Source organism: Crocuta crocuta, unplaced genomic scaffold (assembly GCF_008692635.1).
Source record: "Crocuta crocuta isolate KB4526 unplaced genomic scaffold, BGI_CrCroc_1.0 scaffold246, whole genome shotgun sequence".
In the NCBI taxonomy this organism is placed as follows: domain Eukaryota; kingdom Metazoa; phylum Chordata; class Mammalia; order Carnivora; family Hyaenidae; genus Crocuta; species Crocuta crocuta.
This window is the reverse complement of record NW_027531902.1, coordinates 6,436,255-6,461,895: the sequence shown is the minus strand read 5'-3', so window position 1 is coordinate 6,461,895 and position 25,641 is coordinate 6,436,255. Positions and strand designations below refer to the sequence as shown.

General features: G+C 36.3%; 1 protein-coding gene across 2 annotated transcripts in view; it reads right to left on the bottom strand.

The window, feature by feature from the left end:
* ATAD2B (ATPase family AAA domain containing 2B) overlaps nt 1–25,641 on the bottom strand; it is a 159,147-nt gene that overhangs the window by 85,904 nt on the left and 47,602 nt on the right. For both annotated transcript variants that reach the window (XM_077774077.1, XM_077774079.1), the window contains exons 9-13: nt 20,349–20,447; nt 17,010–17,121; nt 14,110–14,225; nt 12,100–12,274; nt 7,868–7,956 (exon numbers count right to left, since the gene is read on the bottom strand). In XM_077774077.1, the coding sequence (XP_077630203.1) occupies nt 7,868–7,956; nt 12,100–12,274; nt 14,110–14,225; nt 17,010–17,121; nt 20,349–20,447 (591 nt within the window). The remainder of the gene's footprint in view (nt 1–7,867; nt 7,957–12,099; nt 12,275–14,109; nt 14,226–17,009; nt 17,122–20,348; nt 20,448–25,641) is intronic.

Genomic DNA, 25,641 nt, shown 5'->3' with positions numbered 1-25,641 from the left:
TTTTTGCCTTACAGTCTATCTTCTCTAATACTAATATAGCTGTGGCAGCTTCCTGATAGTATTCACTTGCCATATTTTCATGCCATTTTATGAATGACTATTTTGGACATTTTATATCAATAGAACCACATAACATGTGATCTTTTATGTATGAATTACTTCACTCAGCATTAAGTCTTTGAGGTTCATTCATGTTACATGTACCTGTAGAAGGTACACCCATGTAGCATGTGTCAGAATTTCATTCCTCTTCAAAGTTGAATAATATTCCATTGTATGGATATAACACATTTTATATATCCATTCAGCAGTTGATAGACATATGGGTTATTTCCATGATTTGGCTATTATGAATAACATTGCTATGAATATTCGTGATTAACGTTTTCCATGCCTTTCCCCACCATTTTACTTAGAATCTTTCTATATCTTTACACGTAGATATGTCTCTTATAAACAAAATGTCATCGAATTTTGGTTTTCCTGAGTCTGACAATCTTTGTCTTTTATAAAAAAACATTTAGAGGGGGCGTCTAGGTGGCTCAGTTGGTTAAGCGTCCAACTTCAGCTCAGGTCATGATCTCACAATTTGTGAGTTCAAGCCCCATATCGGGCTCTGATATGCTGACAGCGCAGAGCCTGAAGCCTGCTTCGGATTCTGTGTCTCTCTCTTCTCTCTGCCCCTTCCCTGCTCACGCTGCTTCTCTCTCTCTCTCTCTCTCAAAAATAAACATTAAAAGAAAAAAATTTTAAATAATAAAAACAACATTTATTCCCTTTACATTTCATGTCATTTTTATATGACTGGGTTTAAACCTACAATTATATGTTGTGCTGTTTCTCAGACTAGTTCTATGATTCCCCTCCCCTTGTTCATTGCATTTGGATTGATTTTTTATTATTCTATTGCCTCCTTACTAACACTTTAGAAATTATAATATGTTTCTGTTAGTAATTACTCTAGAAATTAAAACCTGCATACTTGGTTCTCAAAGGTTCCCCTTCCAGGTTTGATGGATGAAGACTCTGCCAGAAGATCCCTTATTCTACTTCAGAAAATAACTATAAAACCTGTACATAATAATACATAGACATATACTTGAAGGAACTGGTGAGTAAACAGAGATACACAGACTCTGTTGGAAGTCCATGGTCACGTGGAGAAAAGGAGAACATATAGAAAGCAAGCTCCCCTCTCTGGCTTTCAGCATGGGGCTAAGTACAGAGAGACAGGAGAGGAAGATAATGTAGGGAAATTCCTTAACCTTCCACCTCGAGTTCAGAAAAGAGAAGGTTGACCATTAAAGAATGTGGGGGATTCTTGTGTGCTCACAAGGGCAAGAGCCAGTGAAGACATCTCTAAACTTTACCTACCCACATCTCTAAATGACCCCTAAAACAAAGAACAGCACAGGGTAAAAAGAGCAGCTACAGATAAAAGATTTGAAAGGAGACCAAAGCTGCCAGCCATGAAACAGTCCTTAGTTCAAGCCTAAAACAGAAAATCATCTGTAAAACAAAGGAAACACTACTCTTAAAAGGAAAATAATAAAATCCAAAGCCTTCATAAACTAACATTAACAATATCCAGGATATAATCCAATCACCCAACAAATGAAGAACCAAAACAACGCAACATGTTTTCAGGAGAAAAGAAAATTAAGCAGGCCTAACAGTGAGATGAAACCAGATGTTGAAGCCAACACAAAAGGATTTTAAAGCAACTGTCACTAACTTCAGTGAAGTAAAAACAAAATATATTTAAATGCATGAAAATCATACTAGAAAATATAATGAAAAACATTCTACAAATGAAAAATAATTTCTGAAATTAAAAAATGTGTTGGCTGGACAAAACAGCAAAATGGACATGACAAAGGAAAAGGTAATGACTGAAGATGAATAAAAATTACCCAAGATGAAGAGATACAAAGATTGAAAACAAAAAAAGACAAATTAGCAGATACATGATAAAAACACAAATAAGAAAATCCATACTACTGCATATCACTGCTAAACTGTTAAAAACCAAAGCTACAGAGCAAATATTCAAAGCAGCAAGATAAAAACCACATATTATAAAGCACGGGAACAACGACCCAATTAATGGCTTTCTACTTCTAGGCTGTAATGTAGGGGACATGGAATCCTGGTGGGAATCAGCTGACTCAGTAAGTGGAAGAGACAAAGCTCAGATTCCAAGGTCCCCAAGAGGACTTATAGTTCACCAAAAAGAGTAACAGAGAAGAAACTACTGAATGAAAGAAAACGTAGGAAATAGGCACAGGGCCTCTCCAGACTTCAGCTAAATACTCCATGCAGGTGAGGAAATCACTCACAGCTTAGGGGAAAAACACCCAAAAGGACTAGAAGTTACAGTATTTTATATTCACAAGGAACCAGGAATAGTGCCAGTTACCACAAGCCAGATTGGTAAACCTCAGGATTCACAGGTCACTTTGTATAATACACATACGGACCCTCCTTCATTAGTGGGGAATAATTAGCTACACTGAAGACTACATCAGATCCACGTAACAACTCTTAAAAGCAAGATTCAAAAGACTCAAACTGTTTTCAAGTTAACAGTGTCCCCTCAAAGAACTCAAGAATATCCTACCTAGGACTCAACAAGGCAAAACTTATAATGTATGGCATCCAAAAAAACTGCCAAAAGCAGGAAAATACAGTGTATAATTAAAATTAATCAAATATAATCAACCCCAAACTAAGATGTTAGGACTGGCAGATAAGGACATTAAAGTAGTCATTAAAACAAGATTCCAAATGTTGAAAAGTTTCTTATATTTTTCTACAGAAGATACAAATCAGACCCACACAGAAGCTATAGAGATCAAAATAAAATCATGTAAAACGAAAAATATAATGAAGCAGACAAAGAACAGATTAGACACTTAAGATTAGTTGACTAAAAGGGCAAAGCAACTTCCCAAAATGATATATTAAAGAGACCGTTTAAAGCAAAATTAGGGGCACCTGACCAGCTTAGTGGATAGAACATGTAACTCTTGATCTTGGGGTTGTTGAGCTCAAGCCCCATGTTGGGTGTGGAGATTACTTATAAAAATAATTTTAAAAAAAAATCATAATTAACTTATCATCAGTGAACTGTGAGACAAGATCAAGCAACTTATAAGTGTAATTGGAGGACACAGGACCGGAGAGACAAAAACAAGGGAGAGAGACAAATATTTTAAGAAATAATGGCCAAAAATATTAAAACTATGATGAAAACTAGAAGCTCACATATGTCAGGAGATCAATCCAAGAATGAGAAAAAAACAAATGGAAAAAACTCTAACAAGGAATATCATTAAACAAACTGCACAAAACCATCAATAAAGCAGAAAACAACAATTAAAAGCAGAGGAAAAAGATATGCAGCCCAGCAATTCCACTCCTAGGTATCTACCCAAGAGATGAAAACATATGTGTAAACAAAGACATACATACGAATGTTCACAGCAGCATTATTCCTAATAGCCCAAATTGGAAACCATCTAAATACCTATCCAATGGAAATAGCTACAAAATAAGGAACATCAGAACGGGTAACTACATCAAATAAATCTTTAAGGATGACGATGGTTATTAGGATTATTATTTAACTCTCTTCGAAAGATTGTATGATGTAAAAAATGTATGACAGCAATAGCACAAATCCCAGGAAAGCAGAAATGCAAGCATACTATTTTAAGGTTTTCTACCATATGTAAAATGGCATGTTGTCACTTGAAGGTAGATGATGACAAAGGAAAGCAATATGCTATAAATCTTAAAGGTACCATGAAAATAATAAACAGTAACAAGCTAACAAAAGAAATAAAAAGGAAAGACAAACATTCAGGGGCTCCTTGGTGACTGAGTTGGTTAAGCATCCAACTCTACATTTCGACTCAGGTCATTATCTCACAGTTTATGAGACTGAGCCCCATGTCTGGCTCTGAGCTGACAGCACAGAGCATGCTTGGGATTCTCTCTCTCCTTGATCTCTGCCCCTCAACTGCTCACGACCACATGTTAACACTCTCTCAAAATAAATAAACATTTAAAAAAATTCATTGACTTGAAGGAAGAAAGAACAAAAGGAGAAAAATGGAACAAAGAACAGATGGACAAATAGCTAACAATCAAGATGATAAATTTAACTTTATCAACAGTCATATGGGCATGCCTGGGTGGCTCAGTCTGTAAGCATCCAACTTCGGCTCAGGTCATGATCCCACAGTTCATGGGTTCAAGCCCCACTTTGGGCTCTGTGCTAACAGCTTAGAGCCTGGAGTCTGCTTCAGATTCTGTGTCTAATCTCTCTGCCCCTTCCCCCATTCATGCTCTGTGTCTCAAAAATAAACAAATGTTAAAAACAATTTTTTTAAATAGTCACATGAAATATAAACGCCCATTTTGGGAGGAAATGGGTATATTCAATATCTGGATTATTGTTACTGTTTCATAGGTATATACATGTTAAAATATGTCAAATGTACTCTTTAAGTTCAATACTGCATAAACATTGTGTATTTTGTGTATCAATTATATCTCAATAAAGCAGCTTTTAAAAAATCAACAGTGGCGGCTCCTAAGCAGCTCAGTTGGTTAAGCGTCCAACTCTTGGTTTTGGCTCAGGTCATGATCTCATGGTTTGATATTAAATAAATATCAAACATGGAGTTTGGGCCCCATATTGGGCTCTGTGCTGATGGTGTGGAGCCTGCTTGGGATTCTCCCTCTCCCTCTCTCTCTGCCCCTCCCCTCTTTACACTGTCTCTGTCTCTCTCAAAATAAACTTTAAAAAAATTAAAATAATAATAAATAAAAAATCAACAGTAAAAAGGAAGAGTCTAAAACACTTGAAAATTTCTTTTTTAAAAAGTCAAGAATGGAGGGGTAGGGCGCCTGGGTGGCTTAGTTACTTAAGTGTTGGACTTCGGCTCATGTCATGATGTCACAATTCATGGGTCTAAAACCCATACCAGGCTCTGTGCTGACAGCTCAGAGCCTGGAGCCTGCTTCAGATTCTGTGTCTCCATTTCTCTCTGTCCCTCCACGACTTGCACACGTGCATGTGCGTGCTCTCTCTCTCAAATATAAACATTAAAAAAATTTAAGGCAAGAAAGGAGAAACAGACAAGAAAAACAACTCACACAAATAGAAAATCTGGTTGTCCTCCAATCAAAACATGTCAGTAATTACAGAAACATTTACAGAATACATAGTCAAATTAAATGTGTCAGATTATAGGGGCATCTGGGTGGTTCAGTCCATTAAGCGTCTGACTTCAGCTCAGGTCATGATCTCACGTTCATGGGCTCGAGCTCCGCATCAGGATCTGTGCTGACAGCTATCAGAGCCTGGAGCCTGTTTCAGATTCTGTATCTCCCTCTCTTTCTGACCCTCCCCTGCTCATGCTGTCTCTCTCTCAGAAATAAATACATTAAAAAAAATAAAATAAATGTGTCAGATTACAAAAACACCCAACTATACATTTTCTATTTAAAAAACACCCTAAATATAAAGACACAGAAATTATTATAATAAATTAATAAAAGAAATATCCTAAACAAAATGCATGAGAAGTCTACACTGCAAAAAAGATGAAAATGTATTTAAAAATGAAACGCTGGGGCAACTGGGTGGCTCAATCAGTAAAGCATCTGACTCTTGATTTCAGCTCAGGTCACGATCTCATGGTTTGTGGGTTCAAGCCCTGTCAGGCTCTGCACTGATAGCATGGAGCCTGCTTGGGATTCTCTCTCTCTCTCCCTCTCTCTGCCCTTCATGCGCACGTGCATGCTCTTTCTCTCTCTCTCTCTCTCAAAAGTAAATAAAACAACAAAAAAGAATGACTAGATGCCACAAAATTCAGTAAAAAAAATTTATCATCATAATAAATTAGAAGGAAATAATAAGATAATCAGAAAAAAAAACCCACAACTTGTAAACTAAACAACAAACAACACACTACTAAATAATCATTATGTATGGGGTGCCTGGGTGGCTCAGTTAAGCATCCATCCGACTTTGGCTCAGGTAATGATCTTGCGGTCCGTGAGTTTGAGCCCCACGCCAGGCTCTGTGTTCACAGCTCAGAGCCTGGAGCCTGCTTTGGATTCTGTGTCTCCCTCTCTCTCTTCCTCTCCCCTACACGTGCACTGTCTCTCTCTCAAAAATAAATAAACATTAAAAAAATATTTTCTAAATAGTCATTCTGTCAAAAAAATGACTAGAGAGATTAGATATTATTTTGAAGATATATGACAATAAATATACAATAGATCAAAAAACGTGGGATGCAGCTAAAACAGTATTTAAAAGAAAACCTACAACTTTCAATGCCTATATTAGAAAATAATTAGTTTCAATCAAAAAAATCTAAGCTTCCATTATAATTATCTGAGGGAGAAAATGAAATTAAACCCAAAGCAAGCAAACAAAAGCCAAGAAAAGTAATGGAGGGAGCTTAAGTGCATACTGCTAAGTGAAAGAAGTCAATCAGGTAAAGATTATGTACTATAGGATTCCTACTATATAGCATTCTGGAAAAGGCAAAACTATGAAGCAAAACCCGTGTTACCAAGGGCAGGGGGAAGTGAGTGGATAGAGCACATAGGATTTTTAGGCCAGTGACAATACTCTGTATGATATGATAATGATGTACGCATGTCACTATGCTTTTGTCCAAATTCATAAAATGTCCAACACCAACAGTGAACCCTAAGGTAAAACTATGGACTTTGTGTGATTATGATGTGTTACTATGTGTTCCTCAACTGTAACAAAAGTACCCACCTGTGAAAGATGTTAATAATAAGGGAAGCTAAAAATAAAAAAATATATTAGTAATCCTAATAAGGGAAGCTATGGGATGCCTGGGTGGCTCAGTCAGTTACGTGTCCGACTCTAGATTTCACCTCAGGACATGAGCTCACTGTTTGGGAGATCAAGCCACAGGTGAGGATGCTTAAGGTTCTCTCTTTCCCTCGCTCTCTGCCCCTCCCCCACTCCCTTGCACACCTGTTAGTTCTCTCTCTCTCTCTCTCTCTCAAAATAAATCCACTAGAATGGCTAAAGTTAATAAGAACAGCAATACCAAATGTTGGCAAGGATGAGGAGCAACCGAAGTTCTCATATATTATAGGTAAGAACATAAAATGTTACAAACTTGGAAAACAATGCCAATTTTAACATACATTTACCATAGGATCTAGCCATTCCTCTCTTAAGTATTTACTCAACAGAAATGAAAACAAATGTGCACACGAAACTGTGTATGCAAGTGTTCATAGTAGTAGTATCATAACAGCCAAAAACAGAAGTGAACTAAATCTCCATCAGCTGGATTAACAAATAAATAAATTGTGGTACATATACATACTCTCCCTCCCTCTCTCACTCTTTGTCCCTCCCTCCCTTCCCAAGGGCAACTACTCAGAAATGGGAAAGAGCAAAATATTAGTATACATGACACAGATAAATTTCAAAAATATGCTAAGTTGAGATCAGGCAACTTTTTCTGTAAAGGGCCTGAAAGTAAATGTATGTAAACTTTGCAAGCCATACAATCTTTCTCTCACAACTACTCCTTCAATTCTTCTCTTGTAGCACAGAAGTAGCCATGCAAGATACAAACATGGGTATGTTCCAATAAAACTTGACAGAAACAGGTAAAATGCTAGAAATGGTCCACAGGTTATAGTTTGCTCACCCTTGAGCTCAGTCAAAGGAGTCTTCCTCAAGGACACAGTTCACATTTTATAAGCCTCCTAGCACTTATGCAAAGGCTAAGGCTAACTACTGTGTCAATGAGTGAAAAGAATCCAACATAATCAGATTAAGAAAAATCACCTGTGGATCTGATCTTGTCTGCTGGAGCGAACTGGAGCTAATCCATCTATTTCATCAAAAAATATTATAGAAGGTCTCATCAAATATGCCTAGTATAAAAAGAAAACAAATGTTACTTATCGTGGTTTTCATTTTTTACACTTAAGTATTGTATTTTCTTAATACATAATATAAGCAAATGCTACAATATCCAGCAACTAAGAAATATACAATGAAAATGAAAACTCCTTACCACCCAGTCTCCAACCACAAGGCCTCTCCCAGTAGACAACTACGGTTCCCACTTTGTTTACTCTTCCATGTGTCATTTATATATGTACACAAAAATGTACTTTTAAACATAGTATTTTACTTAATGCATTTTAAACACATTATTCACATTGCTTTTACAAAATAACAGTCTATTTAATGTAAATATATATATATATTTTAATTTTAGAGAGAGGTAAAGAGCATGGGCATGCAGGAGAGGGAGAGGGAAGGAGGGAGGAAGAAAGGGGGGGGAGGAGAGGGAGAGAGACTCTCAACCAAGCTTCATACTCCTCACAGAGCTCAACTCAGGGCTCGATCCCAAGATCCTGGGATCACAACCTGAGACAAAATCAAGAGTCGGATGCTCAACAGACTAAGCCGCCCAGATGCCCCTGAAAATTATGTTTTAATTAGCTTCCATACAAGCACACAATGATCTGCCTCATTCTTTATTAACAGCTACAAAATGCCCTACTGTAAGGATGTGCCATAATTAAACTAGTCTCTTATGTGTGGACATGTAGGCTATTTTTTTTTTTAAGTTTTTATTTATTTATTTTTGAAAGAGAGAGAGAGAGAGAGCAAAAGCAGGGAAGAGGCAAGGAGAGACAGAGAGAAAGAGGGAGAGGGAGAGAGAATCCCAAGCAGGCTCTGCACTGACACATATGGGGCTGATGCAGGACTCAAATTCATAACCATAAGAGCATGACCTGAACCAAAATCAAGAGTTGGATGCTTAACCTACTGAGCCACCCAGATGGCCCTAGGCTCTTTTTAGTAAAAAAAAAAAAAAAAAAACGAAATTCTAAAAGTGGTTCAAAAAGCAAACGTCATTTCTAATTAAGTTAGAGATTTTCAAATTGCCTTCCACCGATCTACCAATTTACCCTCTAACCACCAATATTTAAGAAACCTCACCAACAATTTATCATCAAACTTCTCGATATTTTAGGATAAAAAATATCTCGGTTCATTTTCATTTTTACTTCTATCAATAAAAATGAGCACTTTTCATATCTGTAAGAGTCATTTATACTGTTTTTTAAATGAAGTTCTGTTCAGATCTTTACCAATTTTTGTATTGGATCATTGGTCTTTTGCTTACTGATTTCTAGGAGCCATTCATTTTAAAAATTAGACTTCTCTCTGTGAAAGGAAATGCAAATATTTTTCTGCAAGGGGTGTCATTTATCTTTTGGTTTTGCTTATATTTTGTTTCAATGCAGATTCTAAAAGTAAAATTTATGTAGGGGATCTGTTCTTTGATAGTTAAAACTCTCCCTACTCTGGTATTAAAAACAAAACTCTCATGAGTTCTTTTCCATTACTTTCACAGTTGTTGATTTTTCACTGAAATCTTAAATGTAGCAGGAACTTAATTTGATTTAATAAATATTAGATTACAAATGAAAAGTCTTTATGTTATATAATTTACTCGAATATATACAGTTTACTTATGTTTCAAAATTACTTATAGCAAATTCTTAGTTCATAGGAAGGACAACCTTCTAAAAACAAGATACAAATTTCGCATTTCTCCAATTGATATGATATGCATTAAACATCCAGTGTTTTCTAATAATTTAAAATAAAGGGCATTCCAACCATAAAACTTAGGTTTGGGGGGAAAAAGTTACTAAGACTAGAATTATATAGTAAGAGAAAGAATAGGAGAACCTGCTGGCTCAGTCAGTAGAGCATGTGACTCCTCGGTCTCTGGGTTGTGAGTTCAAGCCCCACACTGGGTAGATATATCAATTACTTAAATAAATAAATAAATAAATATTTTGAAGAAAGTAAAAAAACAGAGATTTGATCAGCAGTTTAAATACATGAACTACAGCCTCACAGAATTACAATATCAAAGTATAGTATATCTTGTGCCCTTTACTATGACAAGCACTTTATATACTTTTTCTGTGAAATCTCACAGTAATCCAGTGAGATTAGTATTATTTCCTGTTTTATAAAAGAGGCAACTAAAATCAGATGTTTTCATTTATTTCAAGTTATATACTTAATAATAAAGTCAGATGTTAAACATTTTGCTAATACCTAAGACCAAGCTCTTAGCCAATATATAATACCTCCTTCATTTTATTTAGTGCATAGATCGCATAGATCATGTCAACTTAGTATAATGTGGACTATTTCATTTAAAAAGACAATAATCAGGGCTCCTGGGTGGCTCAGTTGGTTGGGCATCCAACTTCAGCTCAGGTCATGATCTCACGGCTCATGGGTTGGAGCCCTGCGTCAGGCTCTGTGCGGACAGTTCAGAGCCTGGCGCCTGCTTCAGATTCTGTGTCTCCCCCTCTCTGCCCCTCCCTTACTCATACTCTGTCTCTCTCAAACATTTAAAAAAAATTTTTTTTATTTTAAACAGCTTTGTTGCAGTATAATGCAGGTGACATAAAAATTTTTAATACATACATACATACATACACACATACTCTTAAAGCAGACTGACTACAGGTTTCACTTCCCAATAGATACTGAATGCCTTGAAGGCAAAATTTTACCCCATACCTCTTTCTACTCACATTATCTAGAACATGGCAGTTTTTCATACTAACTAAAAATAATATTTGAAGTGCTTTACCAATTACAAAAGACTTTGAAACACATCAACTTAAGTACTGGTAACTTAAAACCTGCTTTTGAAAGCTTTCTTTTCATTTCATGTAACTTCCTTAGATGGTACAAAATAGAAGCTGCGTTGTCAAACATGAATGACTTCCTTCACTAGTTCAAATAACCAAAGGTGAATTTATATCAGGACTAAGTTTGTTTTTTTTTTTAACATTTATTTATTATTAAGAAACAGATAGAACAGAGCATGAGCATAGGAGGGGTAGAGAAAGGGAGAGACACAGAAACAGAAGCAGGCTCCAGGCTCTGAGGTGTCAGCACAAAGACCAATGCGGGGCTTGAACCTACAAGCAGTGAGATCATGACCTGAGCCGAAATTGGACACTAAACCGACTGATCCACCCAGGTACCCCAGGACTAAGTTTTATTAAGTATTAGGAAATAATGCTTTTAAAGTAATAGTGATTTTAAAAAAAGATTGCCTACATGATATTCAGTCACCTAATCCTGCCTTTTTAAGCATTTATTACTGAATTCTTCCAGTACCATATTTTATAGCTCATGAAAATAATGCACTGCTCTGTGAGATTTCTATGCTTGTTCTATTTCCTCAATTAGACTATAGTTTCATGATATTATGTTATACCCAGGATTCTCAAAAGCACCTAAAATGGTACTATATGTTTAGCAGCCACCTTAATAAATGTTTTGCGAAACACCTTAAATTAGTAGTAGTAAAACTGCTGTTAAACGTATCTAAACCTTAGAAATTCAGATTATTGAACCTAAACTAAAATACTGATTGGAAATATGCCTCCTTGTGAACAACTTATTTTTACAGACTAAATGTTTTAAGTATTCTATTTAAAATTTTTTTTTTTTTTTTAATTTATTTCTAGGAGAGAGAGAGAGAGACAGCGTGAGCAGAGGAGGGTCAGAGAGAGGGGGAGTCACAGACTGAAACAGGCTCCAGGCTCGGAGCTGGCAGTCAGCACAGAGCCCGACGCGGGGCTCGAACCCACAAACCGCGAGATCATGACCTGAGCGAAAGTCGGACGCTTAACCAACTAAGCCACCCAGGCGCCCCGTCTATTTAAAAATTTTTTAATGTTTGTTTATACCAGAGAAAGAGAGAGAGAGAGAGAGAGAGAGAGAGAGTTAGACACTGCGCAAGCAAGGGAGGGGCAGAGAAAGACAGAATCTGAAGCAGGCTCCAGGCTCCAGGCTGTCAGAGCTGTCAGCACAGAGCCCGACATAGAGCTCGAGCTCACGAGCCATGATGTCATGACCTGAGCTGAAGTCAGACGCTTAACCCACTGAGCCACCCAGGTACCCCCTAAATATTCTATTTTAAAGAAATTATTCTCATATTAGCTGATTTCACTTACCTGATCAAAAAGAAGCCTAAGTTGCCGTTCAGATTCACCAACCCACTTGCTCAGACAGTCTGCTCCTTTTCGCATAAAAAAAGCCACCTTTTTGTCTCCCTGACTGCATTCATTAGCTAATGCTCTGGCAACCAAGGTTTTACCTGTGCCAGGAGGGCCATAAAACAAACAGCCCCTAGAGGAAAAAAGAATCAATAGAATTAAGGTAATGTTATCATCACCACCAATAACCAATACACAAGGATGTATCTCCCATAGAATTTTTTATTAATGCATATATGATAATTCTTAGATACTGAGAAAGCTTTTTGTAGTATATAGACAAGTTTCACTTTGCTGACAAGATCCAAGGATGTTCTCAACAACAAAACTTTGGTAGGAAAAATCAAAGAGAGCCATTTAGGAAGATAAACCAAAATTTTAAATGTGTCTTCCCAATGACCCAGAAATCTCACATCTTAGAATGAATTATACAGAAAAACTCAAAATATTATGAATACAGATTTTAAATGAATGTTCAAAAGAGGATCAATTCTAATTTGTGAAAAAACTAAAAAAACCTAAATGCTATTAATAAGGCACAGATAGGGCACCTAGCTGGCTCAGCTGGAGAAACACATAACTCTTGAGCTTGAGCTCATGAGTTCAAGCCCTATATTGGGTGTAGAGAATAGTTAAATAAATAAAATTTTAAAAAACAGTAAAGTACAAATAAATATACTGTTACATCTATAAAACAAAATACTAGTAAAATGTCAAAAAGAATAATACGTTATTGATACGGGAAGGGGTCTAGAATACACTGTAGAGTGAAAAAAGTTATATAAAACCATTACTAAATAAATTTATTTATATTAAATGTTTATATGTGCTTAATACAGGCAAAGTTTAAACTTAATATACACATATACGTATAAAACAAGCCCTATAAAGAATATACAAAATTGTTCATCCCTAAGAAGTAAGATTACTCTCTACTTGTAACACTTTCTGACTCTCTCTCTATTTTATTTCAGTTTCTCCCACAGCCGTACTATTTTAATGACTTTGGAAAAAGTAATAATTACTTTTAAAATTCAACTTATATCTTACAAAAAGTAAATTGCTTTTGATTTTAAAAAGCCACTGTAGAATTATAAGCCATATTTTTAATCCACTCAAATAGAAGATGACTTTTTAATAGATATTCTACATTCTGAAAGAGATGGAGAATATAACAGTCTATATGTATATCTTGAATATTTTATTCTGCCCAACTTCCTTTAACAGAAGTTCTTAGCTTTTCTTTTTTTTTTTATTTTATTTTTTTAGATTTTTTTTTTAATGTTTTATTTATTTCTAGGAGAGAGAGACAGCGTGAGCAGGGGAGGGTCAGAGAGAGAGGGAGTCCCAGACTGAAACAGGCTCCAGGCTCTGAGCTGGCAGTCAGCACAGAGCCCGACGCGGGGCTCAAACCCACAAACCGTGAGATCATGACCTAAGCGAAAGTCGGAAAGTCGGACGCTTAACCGACTAAGCCACCCAGGCGCCCCAGAAGTTCTTAGCTTTTCTAATAGCTACCTAGCTAACTATCTAATGATCAATTAATCTGATCATAAAAATGGATATCAAAAAAAAAAGCTTCCAATTCAAAACTCCCAGCATCATCAAGTCACATAAACACTTAACTGAAATTGTGTTTCCAAAAACTAAACAACCTACAGCATCAAACTCAATGCTATTTGGAGGCCAAATTAAGGAAAACTCATTTGGGCAATCTACTTGTATATTCAAGGCCTTTGAAGAGATTTAGATCTTGTGCCCAACTGTTAAATGCTGAAATGTAAACTTCAAGAATATACTTACTACCACAGCCTTCGAACCCTAAATAAGAAAATTTCATTCTTAAGTCTCATTGCTAGAACACATCAAATCAATCTATACGAAATATTTATATTTATAATCATTTACTAACTAAAATTTGATAGATTAACACTAATAACAATAATAAGTATCCAGGACATTACCTACCTTGGAGGCTGAATCTTAAATTTCTCAAAAATTTCTGGATATAGAAGTGGGAATACTACCATTTCTTTCAGTGCATGAATATGATGGCTCAATCCACCTATGCTATCAAACCGCACCTTGGGAAGAAGGGAAAAAGTTTAATATGAAACTTTTAACTATTTAAGTTTTTTTTTAATTAAGAGTGTCTTATGATTCAGAAATACATGCTTTCAGCAGGAACTGATGAACATAAAGTTCAAAAAATTACACTTTGGAGTGCAGAAAAACAAAGTCAGCAGTAAAATTCAAGTTTACATTTCAGTTCAGCTAAATAAAACTACCATTCTTTAATCTCCCAGTAACTAAGCACAAGATTAATGTCCAATCTAACACTTTAATGGTTATCTATAAGAGATGATAATTTGTATTTACACTCTAATAATTTAAGTGCCTTTCAAAATACCATCTATCACATGCATTGTCAGAAAAGGCAATATTGTCCCCAAGGACAGTATTTAGAAGTAGGGTGAAAACTCTTAGCTACTAAAATGGTTTGTGACCCTCCAAAGCTCAAATTTATAAAACCAAATCCTATTCCTTTTTTTTTTTTAAAGAGAGAAAGAGCACATATGTGAGTGGGGGAGAGGCGCAGTAGGAGAGGGGTAGAGAGACAGAGACAGAGAATATCTAAGCAGGCTCCACACTCAGCACAGATCCCAAAGTGGGCTCGATCCCATGAGCCTGGGATCATGACCCGAGCCAAAATCAAGAGTCGGACGCTCAACCAACTGAGCCACCCAGGTGCCCCCAAGTCTTATTCCGTTTTTTTTTCTTATTTTTTAAAATTTAAGTTTATTTATTTACTTTGAGAGAGAGCAAGCGGGGAAGGGATAGAGAGAGGAGGAGAGAGAATCCCAAGGGCTGTCTGTGGAGCCCAATGCGGGACTCAAACTCACAAACCATGAGTTCATGACCTGAGCCAAAACCAGGAGTCGGATGTTTAAACCAACTGAGCCACCCAGGCGCCCCAAGTCTCATTCTTTAATACTAATTTATCTAAATAGAAATTTAACTTTTCTCCTTAGGAGACAACAATGAAAAAACGATTTAAGAAACAATGATCTACCGTAAGAAACAACAAAGATTATTCCTCCCATCCATAACAGTTTAAATACTCAAAAGATTTTGTAGAGTAAAATACTGTACAGAAAAAAAGTGCTTGAAGGAAATACTGCCACAATGTTAACAGTAACCACCTCTGACTGCTATATTATGGCCGATTTCTTCCCTTGTATTTTTATTCTGTTGAGGTACTTGAAAATGTTTCACAATGAAAATGTTACTATGATAGAAAAACAAGTAATCTAGAAAATAAATGACTTTAAATAAGAAAAATTGTATTTTCTTGTATATGACATCAAATTAAAAAAATACTACTCTAAATAAATGGCAGAGACATTGAAGGTTAACTAATTCAAGAGAGTAAGGTAGTGGGAAACAAAATAAGCAAAGATCATTAAGATCCTCTGAGAATATGCACTAGTAGATACGAGACTGTGAATTCAATACTCTAAATAAAGTCCTCATTAAAATAAATACTTTCCCCTATGACTTCAGATTGGAGATAGCTAACATTTCTATTTCAAATATATATACAACTCCACTGATAACTTAAACTTCTCATATGATAATCAGTTAAATTATGTCATACAGAAAGGTTTATGGGAACAAAGAAAAAAATCAAATATAATCTTAATTGTGCAGTCACCTATTCCAACATATACTCCACACACAAATATTCTATTAACAGTAAGTATCTACCATGTCCTCTAAATCTTGCTTTCTTTTCCCACTTTCCCTGGGTACTATAACCCATTCCCCATAGTGATCTCAATTATCTTTATATTTGAGACCCACATCTGAATTTCTGGCTCATATAGTTCTCCGTAATGCCAAACCTAAATAACTAATTTCCTACAAGTTACTTCCATTTGTGATGTGCCACGGACACCTAAACCTGTCTACAACTAACTAAATCATCGTGACCCCTCAAAACATATTCTCTCTCTAATGTTCCTCTAACCAATGTAGATTAGACAGAAGATCCCACCCAGTCACTTAAGCCAGAAACCTAGGTCATACAGGGGCGCCTGGGTGGCTTAGTCGGTTGAGCGTCTGACTTTCGCTTAGGTCATGATCTCGCGGTTCATGGGTTCGAGCCCCGCGTCGGGCTCTGTGCTGACTGCCAGCTCAGAGCCTGGAGCCTGTTTCACTCTGTGACTCCCTCTCTCTCTGACCCTCCCCTGCTCACGCTGTCTCTCTCTCTCTCCTAGAAATAAATAAAACATTAAAAAAAAATTAAAAAAAAAAAAAAGAAACCTAGGTCATACAATCAACTTGTTTCTCCCCTTCATTCCCCAAAGGCAATAAATTCACCCAATTCCATCAAACCAAATTCTCTCCTGAATTCTATCAAATCCACCTACTTCTTTCCATTGTTACCCTTCAACGGCCATTACTCCAGATCACTATGTTACAAGTATGTCCAAACCAGTCTCCCTAATACCAGACTTGCTTCCCTCAAATTCATCAACTACATCAGAGACAGAGGGCTCCATCCAAAATGTAAATCTGATCATGAAATCTAAGCAGCTTCCACAATACTCTACTACATATCATGGTTTATGGGCCTTGACATATGTGTCAGCCTCACTTCCTACCCATTTTTTTATTATATATACCAGTATTACTGAAATGGGAGGGGGACTTAATTATCACCTATGACCAGAATGCTAAGCTCCAAAACACTAATAATGATGATATCTGGGTTTTTATTTTTATTGTGTGTTGCTTTAGAAAAAGGAACAACCTTTATTTTTAAAAAAAAAAGTTACTTCTAGAAAAACATTTACAAAACTTACTGATTTATCAATGTTCATTGGATCAACATCAGCCAAGCTTGCACCCACTTTGACACGTTCTCGGAGAATACCACTAGCTAAATCTTCTGCTCTGAAGTTCATAGGCAAACATCTGAAATTCATAAAAATTCAAGAGGAGACCATTAAAAGTTTCACATTTTTAAGGTCAAAATAAGGGTAAATTTCATCTTTTTCAATTTTCTCAAAACCCAGAAAATAACAAAACATAAAATAACAAAGGATTTCATATTTTTAAAGTACTTTTCCTAAGTTCCTTTCAAGAGACCAAAACTAAATTTATTCACTAGACAAAGCAAACAAGATTATTAAACTACTTATTTGTCCAAAGAACCCAACCTATTCCAACTTAGAAAACAACACACCTGGTATTTAATATCAAACAAACATGAAATACAGATCTACTATATGGATATAATATACAGCATTAAATAAACTCAAACTTCATTATAGTATTTCAAGTTCTCCTCAGGTATTATGGGGGTATGTCTACTCAGTTTACATGATTAAAGAAATTTCTTTGCCTTTAATTCAAAGGTAACCAATTCTAGATCACATCTTTAGAGCTAACCTTTATCTTCTGTTTAATTCCCTTAAGACAGATCTTTAGCCACCTAAAATCCTATACTGTATTATTTAATTTTATTACCCTTAAGAAAATAATCTACTTCCTCTTTTAACCTTGGATAGTTACCAAAAGATGACATAAATAGCCTCAAAAAAGTAGAACTTCTAAAATGAATGCACTTTTCACAGACATTTCTGAATCTTAATTTACCTTAAAAATATATTTCCAAATCAAGTATCAGAATAGTTCAGATCAAGTAGACATTACATTATCTTATTTAAACTTAGATTTTTGGGGTGCCTGGGGGTGGTTAAGCATCCAACTCTTGGTTCCGGCTCAGGTCATGATCTCACAATTTGTGAGTTCAAGTCCCATATCGGGCTCCGTGCTGACAATGCACAGCCTGCCTGGGATTCTCTCTCCCTCTCTCTCTCTCTCTGCCTCTCCCCACTTGTTCTATCTCTCTCACAAAATAAATAAATAAACATTAATAAACAAATAAAATAAACTTTTTTTCTCTTACATTTTCTTTCCATCATCCACATGTGGAATTCTTTTCAGCATATAATCTGTAACAATCGAAACTTGTTTCCAAGAACTACTAACTGAGGGGCACCTGGGTGGCTCAGTCAGTTAAGTGCCCGACTTCGGCTCAGGTCATGATCTCGTGGTTCGTGGGTTCAAGCCCTGCATCGGGTTGTGCTGGCAGCTCAGAGCCTGGAGCCTATTTCAGATTCTGTGTCTCCCTCGCTCTCTCTGCCCCTCCCCCACTCATGCTCGTTCTCTCTCTCTCTCTCTCTCTGTCTCAAAAATAAATAAAAACTATTTTAAAAATTTTTTTAAAAAAAGAACTACTAACTGAAATTTTGGTACTTCTACAATAGGTATATAATACCAAATTACAGAAATATTTTGCTAAATGTATATAACTTATCTCTAGTAGTATAAGCTAGAAATTAACTCAAATTTTAAAGAATAAATTATAATTTGATATTCTAATTACTTACTAGACAAAACACTGGTTTTCACTCAGTGAAAATTCTTTTTTTTTTTTAATTTTCTTAATGTTATTTATTTATTTTTGAGAGAGAGAGAGAGAGCACAAGCAGGGGAAGGGCAGAGAGAGAAGGAGACACAGAATCTGAAGCAGGCTCCAAACGACTAAGCCACCCAGGCAACCCAGCAGTGAAAATTCTTGAGGTTTTAGTGAACCATATAGTAATCAGTCATTGACCCTAGTTAGGGAAAGACCACCAGATGGCACTCACTGAGCCAAAATAAAACAAATTTTGCAATAAAATCCCAGGGCTCTTGAGATGACTCTATTAGAAACCAAATCTTCCTGAGTGCCATAATCACTGTAAGTCTCTAAAATCAACTTCATTAGGGGCACTTGGGTGGCTCACACAGTTAAGCATCTGACTTCAGCTCAGGTCATGATCTCCCAGTTCGTGGGTTTGAGCCCTGCACTGGGCTCTGTGCTGACAGCTCGGACCCTGAAGCCTAGAGCCTGCTTTGGATTCTGTCTCCCTCTCTACCCCTCCCCTACTTGTGTTCTCTCTCTCTTTCTCTCTCAAAAAATTAATAAACATTTAAAAATATATATAAAATCAGCCTCATTAAATGAATTTGGATTACAGGAGAAGAGAGGTACCAAAGAAAAGACTACAATAGGGGCTGGCTGCTTCCCTTTGGGTCTTACTCCTGTACCTTCCTGCACATTCATTGAGTAGTTACATAGTAAATAATTTATGAGAAGTTTCCCAAGGTTAGATTTCTATTTTAAGAATTACTAGGTAGGGGCGCCTGGGTGGCTCAGTCACTTAAGCACCTGACTAAGTTTGTGAATCAGAGCCCTGCATCAGGCTAAGTGCTGACAGCTCAGAGCCTTGAGACTGCCTGAGACTCTGTGTCGCCTCCCCCGCCCCTCCCCCACTTACATGCCCACACACATACACACATGCGCGCGCGCACTCTCTCTCTCGAAAACAGATAAAAATTTTTTAAAAATTATAAGAATAGCAAGCAAAAACCAAATCAGCGCTTTACTCTGGTCTAAAATATGTACTAGGGTGCCTGGGTGGCACAGTTAAGTGTCTGACTCTTGATCTTGGCTCAGGTCATAACCTCACAGTTTGTGAGTCTGAGCCCTGCATGAGACTGCCCTAATGGCACACAGCCTGCTTGGGATTGTTTCTCCTTCTCTCTGCCCCTCCCCAGTTTGTTTTCTCTCTCTCTCTCTCTCTCTCTCTCTCTTCAGGATAAATTTAAAAAATTAAAATTAAATAAACAAAATATGTACTGAAAACAGTGTTAGCAAAATACCAGTATACATAAGAATCCCATTCAAAAAACAACTGTTCGGGGCACCCGGGTGGCTCAGTCAGTTGAGCATCCGACTTCAGCTCAGGTCATGATATCGCAGTTCATGGATCTGAGCCCTATGTTGGGCTCTGCTGACCACGCAAGAGCCTGAAGCCTGCTTCGGATTCTATGTCTCTCTGTCTCTCTCCATTCCTCTCTCATTCTCTCTCTCTCAAAACTAAATAACATTAAAAAATTTTTTTGCTAAATAAAATAACTGTTCTTGGGGCATCTGGCTGGCTCAGTCAATAGACCATAAGACTCTTATTCCTAAGGTGGTAAGTTCAAATCCCACAATGGGCATGGAAACTACTTAAAAAAATAAATAAATAAAAATAACTGTTCTTCCTTTTTTCTACCATGGATATAACAATAAAAAATTTACTAACCTGTTTCTTGCTCTTGCCATGCTCTTTGATTTCCTTCTTTCAAAGCGTTCTTCATCAGAAGAAGTTGTGTCACTACTATGAATGGCATGCTTCTTTCTCCTATTTAAAGACAGTAAAATCCTTAAAATCATTATATAGCAGCAAATAGTTTTTAAAAACACATTGTATGAGTGCCTGGGTGGCTCAGTGAGTTAAGTGTTCAACTCAAATTTCACTCAAGTCATAATCTCACAGTTTATGAGTTCAAGCCCCACGTCAGGCTTTGCAATGACAGTGCCAAGCCTGCTTGGAATTCTGTCTTTCCCTCTCTGGTTCTCTCTCTCTCTCTCTCTCTCTGGTTCTCTCTCTCTCTCTCTCAAAAATAAACTTAAAAGAAAAAAAAACACATTGTAGAAGGGCACATGGGTGACTCGGTTAAGCGTCTGACTACCGATTTCAGTTCGGGCCATAATTTCACAGCTGTGCAATCAATCCCCTTGTGGGACTTGGTGCTAGGCACAGGCCCTGCTTAAGATTCTCTCTCTCCTTCTCTCTCCGACCCTCTTCCATTAACATGTGCCCACATGCACACACTCTCTGTCTCTCAAAAAATAAAAAACACATTGTAGAGACTGTTAGCTATAGAGAACAAAGTGAGGGTTGCTAGAGGGGAGATGGGGGGGAATGGATTAAATGGATGATGGATATTAAGGAGGGCACTTGTGATGAGCACCAAGTGTTATCTGTAAGTGATGAATCACTACTAAATTCTACTCCTGAAACCAATATTACACTATATGTTAACTAACTAAAATTCAAATAAAGTTGAAACAACAATAAAAAAATAATAAATCATACTGCAAGCATCATATCTATAATTAATTCATCAGTAGATTTACTTATAGATTTATAGTACATTTGTTCAGCAAAATTACTAAGATCCTTTGGCTTATCTAGTTTATATCTAATGATGTATAAACATGGTACCTTCTGAGAGGAAAAAAAGGAGAGGAGGAGTCTATAATTATTCAAATAGGGTTGTGCAGGAATGGAGTCAAGCAACAAATTTAATTTGCATCCCTATTAAGTGAATATGTATCAATGATTTAAAAATTTCACTGGAGGGGCGCCCAGGTGGCTTAGTTGGTTGAGCGTCCGACTTTCGCTTAGGTCATGATCTCGCGGTTCGTGGGTTCGAGCCCCGCGTCGGGCTCTGTGCTGACTGCCAGCTCAGAGCGTGGAGCCTGTTTCAGTCTGTGACTCCCTCTCTCTCTGACCCTCCCCTGCTCACGCTGTCTCTCTCTCTCTCTCTCTCCTAGAAATAAATAAAACATTAAAAAAAAAATTTTTTTTAATTTCACTGGAAAAGAAAGTGTGTCTTTTTCTCTTATTTTTCTTTTCCCAAAGAATCAGAAATAATCCAGACACTAAAGAAAATAATACAATGGCTGACAGAGAGAGAAAGGCTTTTACTTCCCAATTAAGATACATCTTATCTGAGTTTCTTATAAAATGTATAAAGAATTTTTGAAGAAAAAAAGAAATGGCTTATAATCAGAACTACTATGGAAAATAAAAATGTATCAAGCTAAATTCATCCTCAACAGAAATAATATTTAATGAATGCTATATCATTAAAATAGGTGATGACATCTCTAGGATACCTACAAAGATATACATACATATTTATGTGCATCTACAAACANAATCTTGCCATTTGCAATGACATGGATGGAGCTAGAGAATATAATACTAAGTGAGATAAGTCAGTGAGAGACAAATACCATATGATTTCACCAAATGTGAAATTTAAGAAACAAAACAAACAAGCAAAGGGGAAAAAATAAGAGAAAGAGAGATAAACAGTAAGAAAAAGACTCTTAAGAACAAACTAATGGTTACCAGAGGGGAGGTGTTTTAGGGGATGGGTTAAATAGGTGATGGGTATTAAGGATTACACCTGCTGTGATGAGCACAAGGTGATGTATGAAGTGCTGAATCACTATACTGTACACCTGAAACTAATNACAATATATCAAAGAAGATATATATATATATATCTTCAATCTATCAGTGAAGCAAGAACTTCAAAGGTTTGAGGCACATCTATTGGATTTAAAATTGTCTTTATATATATATAATATATATATATGAATATTATTCAGCCATTAAAAAAAGAACAAAATCTTGCCATTTGCAATGACATGGATGGAGCTAGAGAATATAATACTAAGTGAGATAAGTCAGTGAGAGACAAATACCATATGATTTCACCAAATGTGAAATTTAAGAAACAAAACAAACAAGCAAAGGGGAAAAAATAAGAGAAAGAGAGATAAACAGTAAGAAAAAGACTCTTAAGAACAAACTAATGGTTACCAGAGGGGAGGTGTTTTAGGGGATGGGTTAAATAGGTGATGGGTATTAAGGATTACACCTGCTGTGATGAGCACAAGGTGATGTATGAAGTGCTGAATCACTATACTGTACACCTGAAACTAATATAACACTGTATGTTAGCTAACAATTAAAATAAAAACCTAAAAATTTTTAAATGTTTATGTAAAAGGACAATGGCAAACACTTAAAAGAAAAAGAAAAATTGAAAATGGGCAGTAGAAAAGATAAGGGAATAGAAAGAAAAGAATGCAAATGGTAAGACGATGCTCAGAATAAGAAACAAATTAATACTAACAAAAAACATGAAGCCATTATAAAAATTTAAAGTAAAAACCACTATAAAAATGCATGCCTTCCTGAATAAAACCAGACTAACTAGGTACAAATATAAGTACAAAACACAACAAAAAGAACCACATAGTGAAATTCTATTTGAATTACCAAAAACCTCTCCACAAGGCAAGATTCACTAAAACTAATGGATGAGGAGCGCCTGGGTGCCTCAGTTGGTTAAGCATCTGACTTCAGCTCAGGTCATGATCTCACGGTTCATGGGTTCAAGCCCTGTGTCAGGCTCTGTGCTGACAGGCAGCTCAGAGCCTGGAGCCTGTTTCAGATTCTATGTCTCCCTCTCTCTCTGACCCTCCCTGCTCATGCTCTCTCTCTCTAAGAAATAAATAAAACATTAAAAAAAAAAAACCTAATGGATGAACAGCGAAAAAGATATACACAAAATCTCAAAGAATCTTCCCAAATCTTCCCAAAGATACTTCCCCAGTGCTGAATTCTATCAGACATTTAAGGAGGAAGTAGCACCAATCTTACACAAACCCTTTCAGAAAACAAAAGAGAGAAATACCTCCCAACTCCATTAATGATACTAGCATAACTAACACCAAAACCCCCACGGACATTACAAAAAGAGAACATTACAAACCAATAACTTTCACAAAGAGAGACACCAAGAAAACAAAAAAAAATCTTAAGAGAACATTAACAAATTATATCCAACAAACAATAAAAGCATATACATCATTGCAAAAAAAAAAAAAAAAAAATGTTTTATCCTGAGAATATAATCAATATAATTCACCACATTAACAATAAAAGAGAAATACTATGATCAATTTGAAAAACATAAATCATTTACCAAAATTCAACATCCTATTATGATAAAAGCTCACAATAAAACAGAAATAGAGGGAAACTTATTCAATTAGAAAAGGGCATCAAAAACAAAACAAACAAAAAACAACCTTCAGCTAATACTCTGCTTATTGGAGAAATAGTGAACGTTTCCCTAAAAATCAAGTACAACACATACCCACTCTCAACTTCTATTCACCACTTTACCAAGAATCCTAGCAAAACGATAAGGAATAAAACTCACAGAGATGAAACCGTCTCAGTTTGCAGATGATATGGTTTATACAGAAAATGCCCAGTAATCTACAAAACTACTACTAGAACTAATAACAAAATCTGGCAAGATCACAGGATAAAAAGTTACTAGACAAAACAATTCTGTTTTTAAATCTTAGTAGCAAACAATTAGAAAGTAGTGCTTTTAGGGAGTATTTTTTAATGTTTGTTTATTTATTTTTGAGAGAGAGAGAGAGAGAGAGAGAGAGAGAGGAAGAGAGAGAATCCCAAGCAGGCTCCACACTGTCAGCACAGAGCCCCACCATGGGGCTCAAATTCATAACCTGTGAGATCATGACCTGAACTGGAATCAAAAGTCAGTCACTTAACTGACTGAGCCACCCAGGCATCCCCAGAATATTTTTCTTAAGTTTTTATTTATTCTTAAGCAATCTCTATACCCAACACAGAGCTTGAACTCATGACCCAAGATTGAGTCACATACACTCCTGGGGCACCTGGGTAGCTCAGTTGGTTGGGAGTCTGATCTCAGCTCAGGTCATGATCTCGCTCTTCGNTCGCACGCTCTTCTTAGTGAGCCAGCCAAGTGCCCCTAGAAAGTAGTTTTTAAAAGTAATTCCAATGAAGCCTTAAACATAAAGCATTTAAAAATAAATTTAAGATACAGGAAAAACCTCTGCACTGTAAACTACAAATCACTGCTAAGAGAAATTTCAAAAGATTTAAATAAATGAAATGATATATACCATTTTCATGGACTGACAAACTAAATTATTATTACAATACTGATTCTTTCCATATTGACCTACAGCTTCAATACAGTCCAAACAAAATCCCAGGAGCCTTTTACTATAGAAACTAACAAAGGGTGCCTGGGTAGCTCAGTCAGTTAAGCTTCCAACTTCAGCTCAGGTCATGATCTCATGGCTCGGCTGGTGAGTTCAAGCCCTGAGTTGGGCTCTCTGCTGTCAGCAGAGCCCACTTCTGATCCTCTGTCCCCTTCTCTCTCTGCCCCTCCCCAGTTCATTCTCTCTAAATAAACTTTAAAATGAAAGAAAGAAAGAAAGAAAGAAAGAAAGAAAGAAAGAAAGAAAGAAAGAAAGAAAGAAAGAAAGAAAGAGAAAGAGATAGAGAAAGAAAGAAAGAAAGAAAGAGAAAGGAAAAGAAAAGAAAAGAAAAGAAAAGGAAGGGAAGGGAAGGAGGGAGGGAGGAAGGAGGGAGGGAGGAAGGAAGGAAAAGAAAGAAAGAAAGAGAGAGAGAGAGAGAAAAGAAAGAGAGAGAAAAGAAAGAAAGAAAGAGAGAGAGAAAAGAAAGAAAGAAAGAAAAAGAAAGAAAGAAAGAAAGAAAGAAAGAAAGAAAGAAAGAAAGAAAGAAAGAAAGAAAAGTCACTAACGGGCGGGCACCTGGGTGGCTCACATGTTTAAGCATTTAGACATGCAACTCTTGATTTCAGCTCAGAACACTTCATTCCTTTTTTTTTTTTTTTAATGTTTTTTTTTATTTTTTGGGGAGAGAGAGAAAGAAAGCGTGA